Source organism: Archocentrus centrarchus, chromosome 24 (genome assembly GCF_007364275.1).
Source record: "Archocentrus centrarchus isolate MPI-CPG fArcCen1 chromosome 24, fArcCen1, whole genome shotgun sequence".
Classification (NCBI taxonomy): domain Eukaryota; kingdom Metazoa; phylum Chordata; class Actinopteri; order Cichliformes; family Cichlidae; genus Archocentrus; species Archocentrus centrarchus.
The window spans coordinates 8,904,560-8,917,534 of NC_044369.1; the positions used below are offsets into that span (position 1 = coordinate 8,904,560).

The 12,975-nt window shown below is 37.7% G+C and overlaps 1 protein-coding gene across 2 annotated transcripts; it reads right to left on the minus strand.

The window, feature by feature from the left end:
- Positions 1 to 1,813: 1,813 nt before the first annotated feature.
- LOC115774377 (adenylate kinase 7-like) lies at positions 1,814 to 12,332 on the minus strand. 2 transcript variants are annotated; one of them, XM_030721625.1, is made up of 18 exons: positions 12,134 to 12,332; positions 11,898 to 12,047; positions 10,478 to 10,592; positions 9,688 to 9,782; positions 9,496 to 9,603; positions 9,269 to 9,352; positions 9,103 to 9,191; positions 8,934 to 9,024; positions 7,721 to 7,798; positions 6,988 to 7,137; positions 6,599 to 6,727; positions 6,338 to 6,443; positions 5,804 to 5,932; positions 5,644 to 5,721; positions 4,443 to 4,640; positions 3,093 to 3,310; positions 2,804 to 2,959; positions 1,814 to 2,698 (listed from the first exon to the last, which is right to left on the minus strand). In XM_030721625.1, the coding sequence occupies exons 1-18, from the start codon at positions 12,209 to 12,211 to the stop codon at positions 2,669 to 2,671; spliced, it is 2,082 nt and encodes a 693-aa protein (XP_030577485.1). In that variant the 5' UTR covers positions 12,212 to 12,332; the 3' UTR covers positions 1,814 to 2,668. The 2 variants fall into 2 exon arrangements, with proteins under 2 accessions (XP_030577485.1, XP_030577484.1); XM_030721624.1 differs by having other exon boundaries at positions 2,804 to 2,962.
- Between the last annotated feature and the right edge of the window lie 643 nt (positions 12,333 to 12,975).

Sequence of the window (12,975 nt, forward strand, 5' to 3'; positions counted from 1 at the left end):
GTTTTGAGACATGGGTTTTAACAATGTGCAGCAAGTAAACTTAAAGCTGCCCTAATCACTATTCTGTAACAAGGCTCACCTGAATGTGCAGCTCCACACATCTTGGTTTTAAGGTCATTATTGTTCTGTTTTCTGTAGTGTTGAACATGGTGGAGCGTTTATCACCTAAAGTGCCAAGCAGTTCCCTCAGGAGGTAGGGTGGAGCTCACTACTAACGCTGTGAGACAGGCTGAAATTTTGATATATCTGACATATACTCTGTCGCTTATATTCTTCTCATGTAAAATAAAAAAAAAATAACTGGGGGGAAAAAGTAAAAACAGCTATTAAAAGCCTCCCATCATCTTCAAAACCAATAGTTTTTCTTGCAACTGTATATATTTTCTTTGTGGTAGCATCAGATTCTGCTGAATTCTGGATACCTTGCACCTTCCCTGCTTTCTTTATAGCCAAAGCAAGATGCCAGAAATGTCTCTGTAATACAGTGTTGTTTTTTGAAAACTAGAGCCAACCAAAATGTGGAATAATATGTGATGCAAAGGGCTGAGGGAAAAAAATGCTGTGCACCCTATGTCACCCTATTATTGGCTAGGCAAAAAACAAACAAAAAAATCCATCCTTTTGCCATAAATGCTGAAATGCTATGAAAAAATCTCAAGCCACCCCTCAATTCTTTATATTTTGCTTCCAAGGAGCCAGACTTTATTTTATTTATTAAAGCGGTCTTGAGCCATAGTTCTCCAGGCTTTTTGATGACTTTCAGTTTTTCTTTGGACAGTGGCTGCTTTTTATTTATTTTCAGCACAGTCCTTGTATCTGAGCATTTTCCGAGGGATTTTTTTTTTTTGGGGGGGGGGCAGGCAAATTTACATGCACATAATACAGCCAGAATGAAAAACACCAGAAACATAACACACTTAATAATAAAGAAATGGCCCGTTTTCAGACCGTTTACAGAACACACAGGTGTTTTCCTTCCTGTTATTGTGATTACCTCACAGCCAGTGCAGGTTGAATTTTGAGATTATGGAACTTTCTTAATCCAGGCAATAATTGAAAACACTTGTTTGGCCTCCATTACACAAAACGTGAATACAGGCGCTACGACATCACCAGCACCTGGTTCTGGAAAAGATATTTTTAAGTCTCAAGTTAAGGCAAAGTGACCATCTTTGGGTGAGAGGTTAGTTAACAAGCAGCATTCATAAACTGCACTGGTGCAATGCACAGACTCACAAAATTGAAGCATAAACGTCTTGAATAGTTTGTACCATAAAGAAAGTCATAATATTACACAAGTAATTCCATTTAAATGCTCTGAAATGCTCCAACAGCACTCATGGTGCAGTTTAGTGACTCCACCTAGTAGAGGTGAGGCTTAGCAGACACAAATTGGTTAGCTGACTGTGGACTTTTTTTTTTTTTTAACTCACCCACCGTGTATGTAAACTTAATATTTACACTTACATCAAGTTATTGATATTTTTGAGACTTTGTGAAAATGTATCATTTAGGAGGACTTAATAAACAAACCTGATTTAGTGTAATATCTAGTTCTGTAATGTTAATGAACTATTGCTGACCTTTACTGTGGTAAAGCCTAGCACACCAAAAGAGGTGTTTCTGTTGTGCCATGATTTATTTTCCATGGAGCAGAAGCGAGCGTGCAGACAGCCCTTCAGTCACAAACAGACTACAAAGCAAACTGCAGGCACCACTTTGTCTTTAATGACCACTACAACAGGAGTGCCGCATTCTTATTTTATGACATATTTTACAAGAATATCACAACAAAGGCCTTTTCTTTGTGGAGACTAATTTATTCAGCACAGCAAGGAAGTGCATGTAACATAAACACCTTCTTGTCTTTTGGGAGAATTGAGAAAAACACAATTACAAAAACAGTTTAATTCAAGTACCCATCTTTCCTTTTCCTGAGAGGCTCTCAGAAAGACTCCATGCACCATCTGGTGTTGAAAGAGTAGATTTTAAAAGATTGCTGGACTGAAGCAGGAAATTTTACACACTGAGTTTCTTCCTTTCTGTTTATTTGTTGCTGTTGTTGTTGTTGTTTTTTTAATTATGAATAACCAGAAAAGCAACAACTATTTTTGTTCTAGTGATAAAAATTAACATATGCAGCACAATACACCAGGTTTCTGTCCATATGAATGACAATACATTAAAAATATATGCTTCTTTAAAGAGTCTGTCTCTGCTTTATCACCTGCAGAGCCTTAGAGTGTGACTTCTGAAGAGTACCGTGTTTATATAAAACCAGGTCCAGCATAGTCGTTCTTCCAGTAAGTGCTGACTCAGCCACAGTCTAAGCTGAGTCACCCACCAGCTGGAGGGTCACAGGAGACAGAGCTGCAATCCCACTCATAGCTCAGAGCATTTAGTAAAATCTATACTTTAAGTGTGCTGAAAATGTATAAAAGTTTATTTTATCTTCATACCACAGGACGGCAGTTACTGACTTTTGGTGATGAGCTTTGTGTACATGTGTTTTAATTGAATCCTGAGTGCATTATGTAACATGCAGATAATGCAATCTTCAGCTACCATCTCATCAAACCACTCCATCTTAATAAGAATACTGTAACAGTGTTTCGGTTTTTCTTGTTGATGATGAGCATTAGACCTTGGGCCTTCATTAGAGTAATTCTTATTCCTCTTGCCGTAAAAGATATTCAGCCTGCAAAAACAAAACATAACACACAAAATCAACTGCTGCATCAGCTCAGTGATGTGAACTAAAGTTCTGCTCAATGTTAACTGAGAAAGTTTGTTGTTTAAATACCAAAAAGTCAACAGGGTCCTCCGGTTTGATCTTGCAGCACTCTAACATGGCCTCACTGAGTGATGGCATCACATACTTCATCAGGTAGTTCCGCAGAGGAAGAACTTGAACTTCCAGCAACTCACTCTCTTGTCTCTTCACCTCTGATAAATTCTTCTGCTAATAATTAAAATAATTTAACCTACAATTAGTGTTTAACATCATTTCTTTCCTCTTCATCTTCTGGTATTAAACACTTTGCTGGACCAAGTGTGACTGTTCAATACGCACACTTCTTCTCTGAACTTACCCAGTCCTCATACTGAGCAGCCATCTCAGCCAGTGCAGCCTCATTCCTGCGCTTCCTCACAGCAGCCTCTGCAGCCAGTTTCCACCTCCTCTCTTCTTCTTTCTTCCAGTCCTGCTCCTTCTGCTCCTCTGGACTCAAACCATAATTCTTGGGAGTGCCCACTGCCTGTGTGATCATCTTCATGATGTCTGTGTACTCTGGGTCATCTGTACTGACTTCTAGAAAAGAACAAATCACCAAACAGTCATTGTAAACAACCTTTTTCATGGCTGTTTGACTTGTTGCTCTAGGGATAGGACAGGTGCATTAATGATGGTTGCAGTCCTCATAGGGAGGTCCTGCTTTTGTTCAAGCTGGGTCATTAACATGCTTTACTGGGACGTTTAACAGAAAAGAGTCATCACTAATCTGTGCTTTAGCTACTGTGGCAAGTCTAATTGTCCCCCATTAAAATGGGTGATTGCACTTCAGCACAAATTCTCGAGTCTTCTGCACAACTAAAGAAAACTCTGCGATGTTTTTCTTGTGCGAACAGCTTTCATTATTCCAGGGGCCACATGTATAAACTGAAACCATGCGTACCCATCTTCCCATAAACTGATATTCGGGGACCTCAAACATTCCATCCATCCATCCATCCATCCATCCATCCATCCATCTTCTTAACAGCTTATACAATTCAGGTTTGTGGGGGGGCTGGAGCCTATCAGCTGTCACAGAGCAATAGGCGGGGCACACAATGAACAGCTCATCTATCTCAGGATGAATTTAGTGTGGTATTGGTAATGCTTGTTGGTGCTATGAATAGCTGCTGCTATTTGTGATGTTCTGATTTCCTTGTGTGAACTGATTCTGCTTTTCTTAGTGTTGTTTGCAGTCTGTCGATTTTTTTTTAATTTCTTTTTTATTTCTGCCACGGCCCTTTTGCTCTGAACTTCATGTTGATCCTCATTTAGTCTTTGTGATTAAACAAGAGTGCTCCAAAGAACAAATGTCGCCTGCATGGTTACTGAGATACTGAAAGTGTGATGGAGATGGATGGACGATGGAAAAGTAATCCCTGTCTAACTGCTTCTCAGCAGGTGACAGTGTGCGTGTGTATGCACAGGGTTAGTATTGAATCTACAGTTTTATGCATACTGCCCCCGATACTGGAAAAAGCAAAATATTAATAGAAACAGAGAATACAGACACAGACTTTGACCAAATGTTTGACAATTTCACTTTCTTTTGAATTATTTTTACTGCTCTGTTCATGTCTCATCTTTTATGTGTTATTCAGTACTCTTTGTTTCTTCTTTGTGGTCAGTCTGTCAGAGTGTAGTGTTGTAGTGGCTTTGCAGACATTACCAATACTTAATGGGTGAATCTCAATCTGATCAAAGTAGTCACACAGTGTTTCCTCAACTCCACTGAGTTGTCTGTATTTTGTCAGACGAGGCAGAAATTCATCCTGGGTGTAGCACATTTTCTCTGCCACACTTTCTGGAAGTCCTTGTACTCTCCTTGTCAGGAACTCATCTGATGCATCAAGGGCAAATACATACTCTGCAAAACATACAGAAAATACAAGTGAGTTTTAATAAGTCAGCAAAGACATAACAGACACAAGAAGCACTCAAACCTCTGCCAAGGCAGCTCACTCTCTGGGCAGCATTTACTTTTAAGGGAGTAGTATGTATTATGTATATATTCATTTTGTTTTCTTTGTTCTTTTTAAATGTACTTTAAGAAGTTTGTAGTGCAGTAAAAACAAGTGCAAAGGGCAGGCTTTTGGGATTTGCTCTCTTGAAACCCATTTTAATATACTTGACAATTTTGAGTATAGTTATTTCAGTATTTTTTTATTTACAGTACATGTGTAGCATTCATTTCATTGTTTAGTAAAATTTGTTTAAATGATTAGTAATAAATATCAAATAAAAAAGTTTTTGATCACAAGTTTTTGTTTTCCAAAAAGGAATACTTATTCGACAGTGAACATGTATTCAAATTGTTATGTATTTAAAAATTATAACCTATTACTGTTAATGTACACCACAAAGTCATAATAAAAATACAATGTTATACTACAGTATATTCCTAACTGACTAAGCAGCTCATTCTCTTTCTCTTGATATTACTTTCTTATAACACATATAACGCAATATAATGCATTTTGGGCTGAACTTGAAAGAAAGGCAGATTATATAAAGTGAGATCAGAGGTCAAATGTGACATGATATTTTAAATCTTTATACTGCACTTTCTACTGTATGTTGACACTCCACACTTGTAACAATCATACTGTAGTTTCAAAGCTTTAAGGCTTTTTGTCAATTTTTGATCAATAAATCATTAAGTTGACCTTGAAGATCTTGGTGGATGTAATCCAGATTTTAATGGATTATTATTATGACCCCACTCCACATCCCTACAAAGTTTTATATGCATTCAGTCAAAACTGTTTGAACTATCGCGTTTACAGACAGAATGACACGCACGCACGCACACAGGTAGACGCACAAATGCTACCAAAAACATAACCTCCTTGGTGGAAGTAATAAACAACCTGGAGTGATCTTCTCTTTGTAGGCTGGTGCTTTGGACATCAATTCCAAATCTTCATTCCCGGCATCCTCGTTTACATCTGAGCAACAGAGACACACTATACTTTATGGCGCAAAGACTTAAAAGCTTACACAAAAACTTGATGAATAGATGAAACCCACCAGAGAAAATCATCTTTGCTTGCTCATAAGTCTCAGGGAAACCATCAAGAACAAAGCCTTGGTTCTTACATGGCTTTGAGTTCAGTCTTTCTTCCATGATTTCAAAAAGCAGATGATCAGCCAGTCGACCTAATGGAACAAAACACTGGACTCAAGAAGCTGCAAATTTGTGTATTTCCCAACTGTGGGACTAATAAAGTTTATCTTATCTTATTTTAAAATCTCAACACAGATTTTTGCATAGAATCTGACAGTTTTGGCAAATTTAAGCTTTTCAAAAAAGACCCAAACAAACTGTCTTTGAAAATGCTGTGAAAGTTCTTTTCATCCACCTACAAAAGTAATATGCAGGGACCTTGTTGTCAGTTTCTGGCGGGATCTCCTTTGCACACTTTACAGAGGAGCATTGCTGCCTTATGTTACATATCTCAGAAGATGGCATCCAACAATCCAACCAAAAAGAAAAGTTTTTAAATCAATCAAATTGAACATTTGTTTTGCAGTTTTATTTAGGGTTGTATTTCTGTTACCAACCTTGATTTGCTTCCATGCTTTTGTTAATATTGCCCAGTTGTTTTTGTGCAGCAGTCATTACCTCTTGGTGGATATTTTCAGGATTAGATCCATTCACTATCTCCTTCTGCAGCATACAAAAAGAAACATAAAAGCTGAATGTCTCAAAGTGCAGCTGCATCACTGTTTTCATAGAAAGACTGCCACAGGAAGGCAGCACAGCACAGGGCAGCAGTGAGAGGACAAACAACTGTCTGGTATGTGTGTGCAGTTTCCACTGACCAGTTGTGTAATCTTCTCTTCAATGACCTCTTTGAGTTTGATGTGGTGTAATTGGTAATGACGGCAGAGCTTCTCTGCAAGGGTAGTTTTCCCTACAGCTGGGGGTCCAATCAGCAAGATTCTAATTGGCTAAAGAACAATAACAACAAACGAGTAGCTCATGATTCAGACACATATTTGAGAGCAACAGAAACAAACACTGTGATACTTTATCTGTTTTAGGAAACATAAAAAAACAAATTGCATTTCACTTTTCAATTTTCCAATCACCAAGTGGGATACCTACATTTTTTGCTGACTTATGCAAATGAGGTAGCATATCTTAAAAAATGCACTATTTTGCATAAGGTGATTGGTTCAAATTCATTTGCCAGACTTGGAACACTCACAAGCAGCTGTCTGGTGTCTTTGTATTCTTGCACAATGCTCTCCATGTTTTCAATCATCCCTGCTTCAGATGTCCAGCGTAGGTCGAAAAAATCCTTTATGATAAAGGTCTCCAGGCGGAGGTTGATGCTGAGGCACATTAGTTCCTCTGGCTGAAATAAAAGGTGTTAAATTACCAACTGTATAAATATTTTTAGGCACATATGCAAAATAATGCAGCAGGGAAAGAATGCGCAGATATTTACTATAAGCCAAACAAACAGCAGATGGTTTCTTTGATCCATATTTACAGAAACTGGAGCTATAAGAGCAAACAAGCCAGAAAGTTAATAAATTTTAGATTCTCTCAAAGACAGAAGCTAAAGATGAATTTTGAGTCTGGGGCTTGGGCCATCATAACAGATATACTGTTACTCCAACACTTTCAAGGCCTAAAGAAAACATTTACATTTTCACGTGGTGGTAGCACCAGTACTAAAGCTTGGGTAAGTATTCTCCTTCAGATGTTTATATACAGAGTACTAGATCTTCAGTATATTTTACCGGTTCAGTAATGTACTTTTTTTGAGCACTGTGTCATAGGTTCTCACTCTTGAAGGCACATAATCATGGTGATAAAAGCAAGACATCAAAATAAACACTTAATTATGGAGGATCTGAAGGAGCATGTTGTATTATAGGCAGACAAAATTCTAAATCACCCTAACATGAAATGAAATAAATCATATACTTTACCTTAAATGCCTTCATGGTAATCGCTTCCTGTAGTGGTAATTTCTGAATTTTTTCTGGTCCAAGCACATGACTTATCATCTAAAGACATAAAGTTAAAAAAAAAAAAAAAAAAAATTAAAAGGTTGTTTTCTTCTTTGTCAAAGCTGAGATGTGACTTGCGACAAAGGATCTATAATCAAAATGTCAAAGGATCTTTAATCACCTAATAATATTCTTCCTACCAATACATTCACTGGACACTTTATTAGGCACACCTTACTACCAGTACCGGGTTGGACCTCTTTTTACCTTCAGAACTGCCTTAATTGTTCATTGTCATGGATTCGACATGGTGCTGTAAACATTCATGTGTGTTAGCCTGCTGGAGGCAGCCATCAGAAGAGGAGTACATAAAGAATGGATCCATGCTTTCATATTGTTTACGGCAAATTCCGACTCTACCATCTGAATGTCGCAGCAGAAATCTTGACTCATCAGATGAGGCAACATATTTCCAATCTTCTGCTGTCCTATTTTGGTGAGCCCATGTGAAGTATAACCTCAGCATCCTGGTCTTCTGAAGCTGTAATCCATATGCTTCAAGGTTCAATGTGCTGTATGTTCAGAGATGCTCTTCATGCATATCTTGTGTGTAACTAGTGGATATTTTAGTTATTGCTGCCTTCCTATCAACTCAAAGTAATCAGGTCAACGTCCTCTGCATTTTCACCCAGAAATCTTCTGCTCACTGGATATTTTCTCTTTTTTAGACCACTCTCTGTAAACCCTAGAGATGGCTGTGCAAGAAAATCCCATTAGATCAGCAGATTCTGAAATCCTCAGACCAATCCATCTGGCAACAACAACCATGTCACATTCAAAGTCACTTAAATCATGTTTCTTCCCCATTCTGATGTTTGGTTTAAACTTCAGCAGGTCATCTTGACCATGTCTACATGGCTAAGTGCCCTAGGCTGCTGCTAAGTGACTAAATGATTAGATATTTATGTTAACAAGCAACTGAACAGCTGTAACTAATGAAATGGCCAGTGAGTGTAGTTTTCAATCTACAGTGTTTGATGAATTAATATTGACTGCTGCCAGTTCTTTTGGAGCTTAAAGGGAGTTTTTTTCCTCCCTACTCTTGCTGAATTCTTGCTCATAGAGAATCTCTGGGTTTTTCTCCATAATATAAAGTCTAATTAAGTCTTTAACATTTGAATTATAAAATCACCTTCACAATATCCTCTAAAGTGCTCTTTGAATTATCAACAGCTACAATGTACTTTGGTCTTGGCTTGAATTCAATGATGTTCTGGATCACTCTGTAAGACAAATACAGTTAGTTTACCTATGTACAATTATCTCCAAGTATATATAGCACATATGTATGTAGCACATACCCTCCAAGGTCAGATACATGAATTGTGGGAATGTAATTTGTGCCCTGTCCAAATATGGGAACTTTGGGAAACTGCATCAGCCAAGAAACCTGTTAGAAATTCAAAAAAACATGTTATTCAAACAGTATTGACAAAGACATATATTTTATAATAATATTGATATTACCTTGAAAAAGTAATGAAAGAGATCCTCCCCCTTTCCATACTGGAGACCACTGGCTACAACATAGCCAACAAGTTTGGACTTTTTCTGTAGGATTGAGGATTTTTAGTTATATTTAGATATATTTATTTTCCTGGGATTGTTATAAAATCTTACAATGGGATGAATTGCTACTGTTGTGCTGGAATACATTTTGGAGGATGCTGAGATTTTCACCATCACAATCTTACCCCTTTAGCCAGTTTTAGCACAAGATTTTCCAGACTGTTGTGGCTTTTGAAACTGGGGTGAGGCTTTCTTCTTCTGAAGTCTTCCTCTAGCAGAGCATCAGTTTCGTCCTGAAGAGCAAAATTACATTCCTGTTGGTTGTGTAGTTTGCAAAGCTGACAAGCTTACATTACTTGCATTTTCTCCACACTCACTGGGTTTGGAGGTTTGGTCATGGCCCACGTCATCACAGTGGAGACTAAGATAAAGAACTTCTGAGATTTGAAGCTCTCCATCTCATCGTGAAGGGCTGTTTGTAAAAGAAGAAAAACAAGCAGGGATGATAAACGTCATACACACTCCCAGCATTACTGGAACAATGCAGGCTCTTTTAAAGAGATGAGGCTACTACTAATGTCATTTTACACCAAATGACTTCAAGTATTTTCAGCAGACACGTCAAATGTCACAAAAAAAGATGAATGTTTTGGCATGTGCTCATCATCCATGATCATTTGGTCATAGAACCTACTCAGAGTTATCTTAAGGTAGTCTTTTTCTCATCTTGATGCTCTGATAAGATCAAACATATTTAATATTATCAAACCTTCTTATTTTGTCTTGACTCAAGCAGATAGTGAAATTGAGTCATGTACACACTCAAACAACAGGGGGAGCTCTCTGCTCAACTCAACCAGAGTCCTGCACATTCTGCAGCATCTTCTCCTTTTCTTTTGGGCACATAGAATAGTCAGCTATGACCTACAACTCCTTCTGTTTCTGCTCCACTGATTCAACATTATTTCTTATTTTACATTTAAACAAAGACCATGAGGGAATTTAGTCACAGTCTTGTAAACAGTGACCTTGAAAGATTCTCAGTCTTCGAAAATCCCATAGTTTATAAAAAAAAAAAGTCTAATCTTTTATTAGTCTTGTAGAAATCTTTTCATAGTCTTTTAGTCTAAAGTAGGGATTAGCTTGTCCAACAGTTTATAAGCCTACCTGTAAGCGCCCATGTTGCTTCTTCAACCTGCCGCTCTGTGGCACTTTCTGAGACGTTGTACACCGCCACATCACACTCCAGCAGGTGCTGGAGCAGCTCATCTTTGGTTGGTGACTGCAAAAGGAAAGTGTACACCCTATTAGACATTCCATTTTATTTGTGATCTCCAGAAATAGATTTAAATAAACGTTTTATAGAATAAAAATAATTAAAAAAAAAATCTTGCTTTTAAAATTATTTGTCCTCGTCAGACTCTTACCATGTGATCTTCTAAAAATACACTGCCCTGCACAAAAAGTCACACACAAGTTCAGTGGACTGCCTTGAGCTTTGATGATGGCGCACATTTGCACTGGTATAGTTTTGATAAGCTTATGCACTGTCACATTTATTTCCATACAGAGTTGCATTTACTTTTCACAAAGATCAGTGGGGTTAAAATCTGGACTCTGTAGCGGCCAATCCATGTGTGAAAATGATGTCTCCCTGAACTACTGCATCATGATTTAAGCCCAACGAATCCTGCCATTTACATCTTGTAATATACTCATGCTATAAGGAAAGAAAAAAAAATCCATTGATGGAAAAACCTCATCATTCATAAATTCACATACTCAACTGATCTCATTTTTTGGGGATATAATGTTGCTGAACCTCGACCTGACCAACTGGAGCAACAGTAGACACTAGGCATCACTTCATCTGCAACGCTTCTTACCCTGATGCACCCATCAATCTGGAACAAGTTAAATCTGGATTCACTAGACCACATGACCTTTTTCACTGCCCCAGAGTCCAGCCTTTATGCTCACTAGAAAATTGAAGACTTTTTTTTTTTAACAATCTGATGTCACCCAAACATTAATCTCCAATCATAATCATTCAAGTTTTTTTTATTTTCCCAACCACATTTTTCCCTCAGATAATGCGTTGGACAATTCTTAACCCAGTTTTAATAGTTTCAACAGTTTTCTTAGTTGTTTTCTTTGCTTGATGCTAATATTTCACCCTTCTGAAACTGAGTAAAGTCTTTTCCACAAACAGAGGATATGTCTCCAAACATAGTTGCTTAAAAATTGAGAAGCTATTCACTGCATCAATTAGGGTTAAATAACCTGTTCCGTGCCAAAACCTATATAACCACTGCAGTAATTATTCAGTGGAAGGTCTTACCGGTGTGCTCAACTGAATCCAGTGATGAATATTTTGGCCTGGCAGTGTATGTTATTATATTAGCCTAATAATTTAGCAACCATTTTAATCACTTATAACAATAACAGCAGTGGCTTAAGAAGTTAAATGATGTTAAGTTTAAGTAATAAACACTGTTTACATTCGCCACTGCCTGCAATTAACGCCAATATGCACCCAACTACTTTACACAGGGTGAATAATCACCGTATTTAGCACCTAACTCACCTCATATTTCTCCCGTAAAAAATCCAACTTTTCACGTTTAGAGGAACTAGACACAGTCCCCACGACGTGGAAAGCAGGTTCACCTTCAGGGGAGGTTAATGCCTGCGCTTCTTCTTCATCCTCAGAGGTCTCCACGCATGCGGATAAAAACTGTTCAGGTAGGTCAGAAAAATTGAAACGGATTAATGTGGCAGGTTAGGCAGGAACAATAAAAACTCCCGTTTCCTTATATTTACCTTGGCGAGGTGCTTGGAGGAATATCCGTCGACGTCATTGATAAAAATTCGCTTAGTTTGTTGCTTTTTGTCCCCCATTTTAAAAACGCTTAAAAAAACACTACATTTATTGCCTGTTTTACAACACTAACAGTCAGCGTTTATGAGAAATATAAAAACAACAGAAACGTCCAACGTGCTCCTTGTCGTCTTTAATGTTGCTAGGGACTCACTGCTGTTGCTATGGCTCAGCCAATGATACGCTAGCTCGCGAGAGTGAGGCCATTTTTTTAAACGACCGATGTAAAACTAAATAAAGTTCAATAAATCCAGGATTTTTTAAAAATGTATTTATTTATGTATGTATTTATTTTCGTATCAATAGTAGAAATGTGTTAAAAGGGAACTTGAAAGACCCAGAAGACTGCAGAGGCCATGAATAAAAATGCTTGACATTGGAAAATGGCCTCCAATAAGAATTTTTGTTTGTTTTGTTTTGTTTGTACATGTAAATGAATCACCCACAGAGTCTCCTGTACCAGTTTTATAGTGACTAGATTGAGCCCCTCAAGTGATACACAGTGTATCAATTTCAGGAGATCGGGATATGAGGTTGAATCAGAATATAAGAAATCAATGCCTTTGGTTTATTTATTTTTGCTTTGGAGATTGCTGTTTGCCCTGAAATATTTATTGAGGCACTGGAGTTTTAAAAGAACCTTGAGGAAATGCGCTTGCTCTTTTGCATGTTGATTGGAAATGGAAGCATCCCGTGTCTATCTTTCCACTAAATGTAAATTATGGACAAGAGATGGGCGGCTTTAGAAAAGACTGAGAAAAAGGAGGAAAATGACATGTTTCCA

What these genes read in the sequence shown, in the direction of transcription:
- LOC115774377 (XM_030721624.1), bottom strand. Translation starts at nt 12,211, where the DNA reads ATGGGGGACAAAAAGCAACAAACTAAGCGAATTTTTATCAATGACGTC. An exon ending in AGCAACATGGGCGCTTACAG is followed by an intron (nt 9,783 to 10,477) that starts GTAGGCTTATAA and finishes TTTTACAAACAG; the next exon opens with CCCTTCACGATGAGATGGAG. An exon ending in CTGCTCAGTATGAGGACTGG is followed by an intron (nt 2,963 to 3,092) that starts GTAAGTTCAGAG and finishes TTTAATTATTAG; the next exon opens with CAGAAGAATTTATCAGAGGT.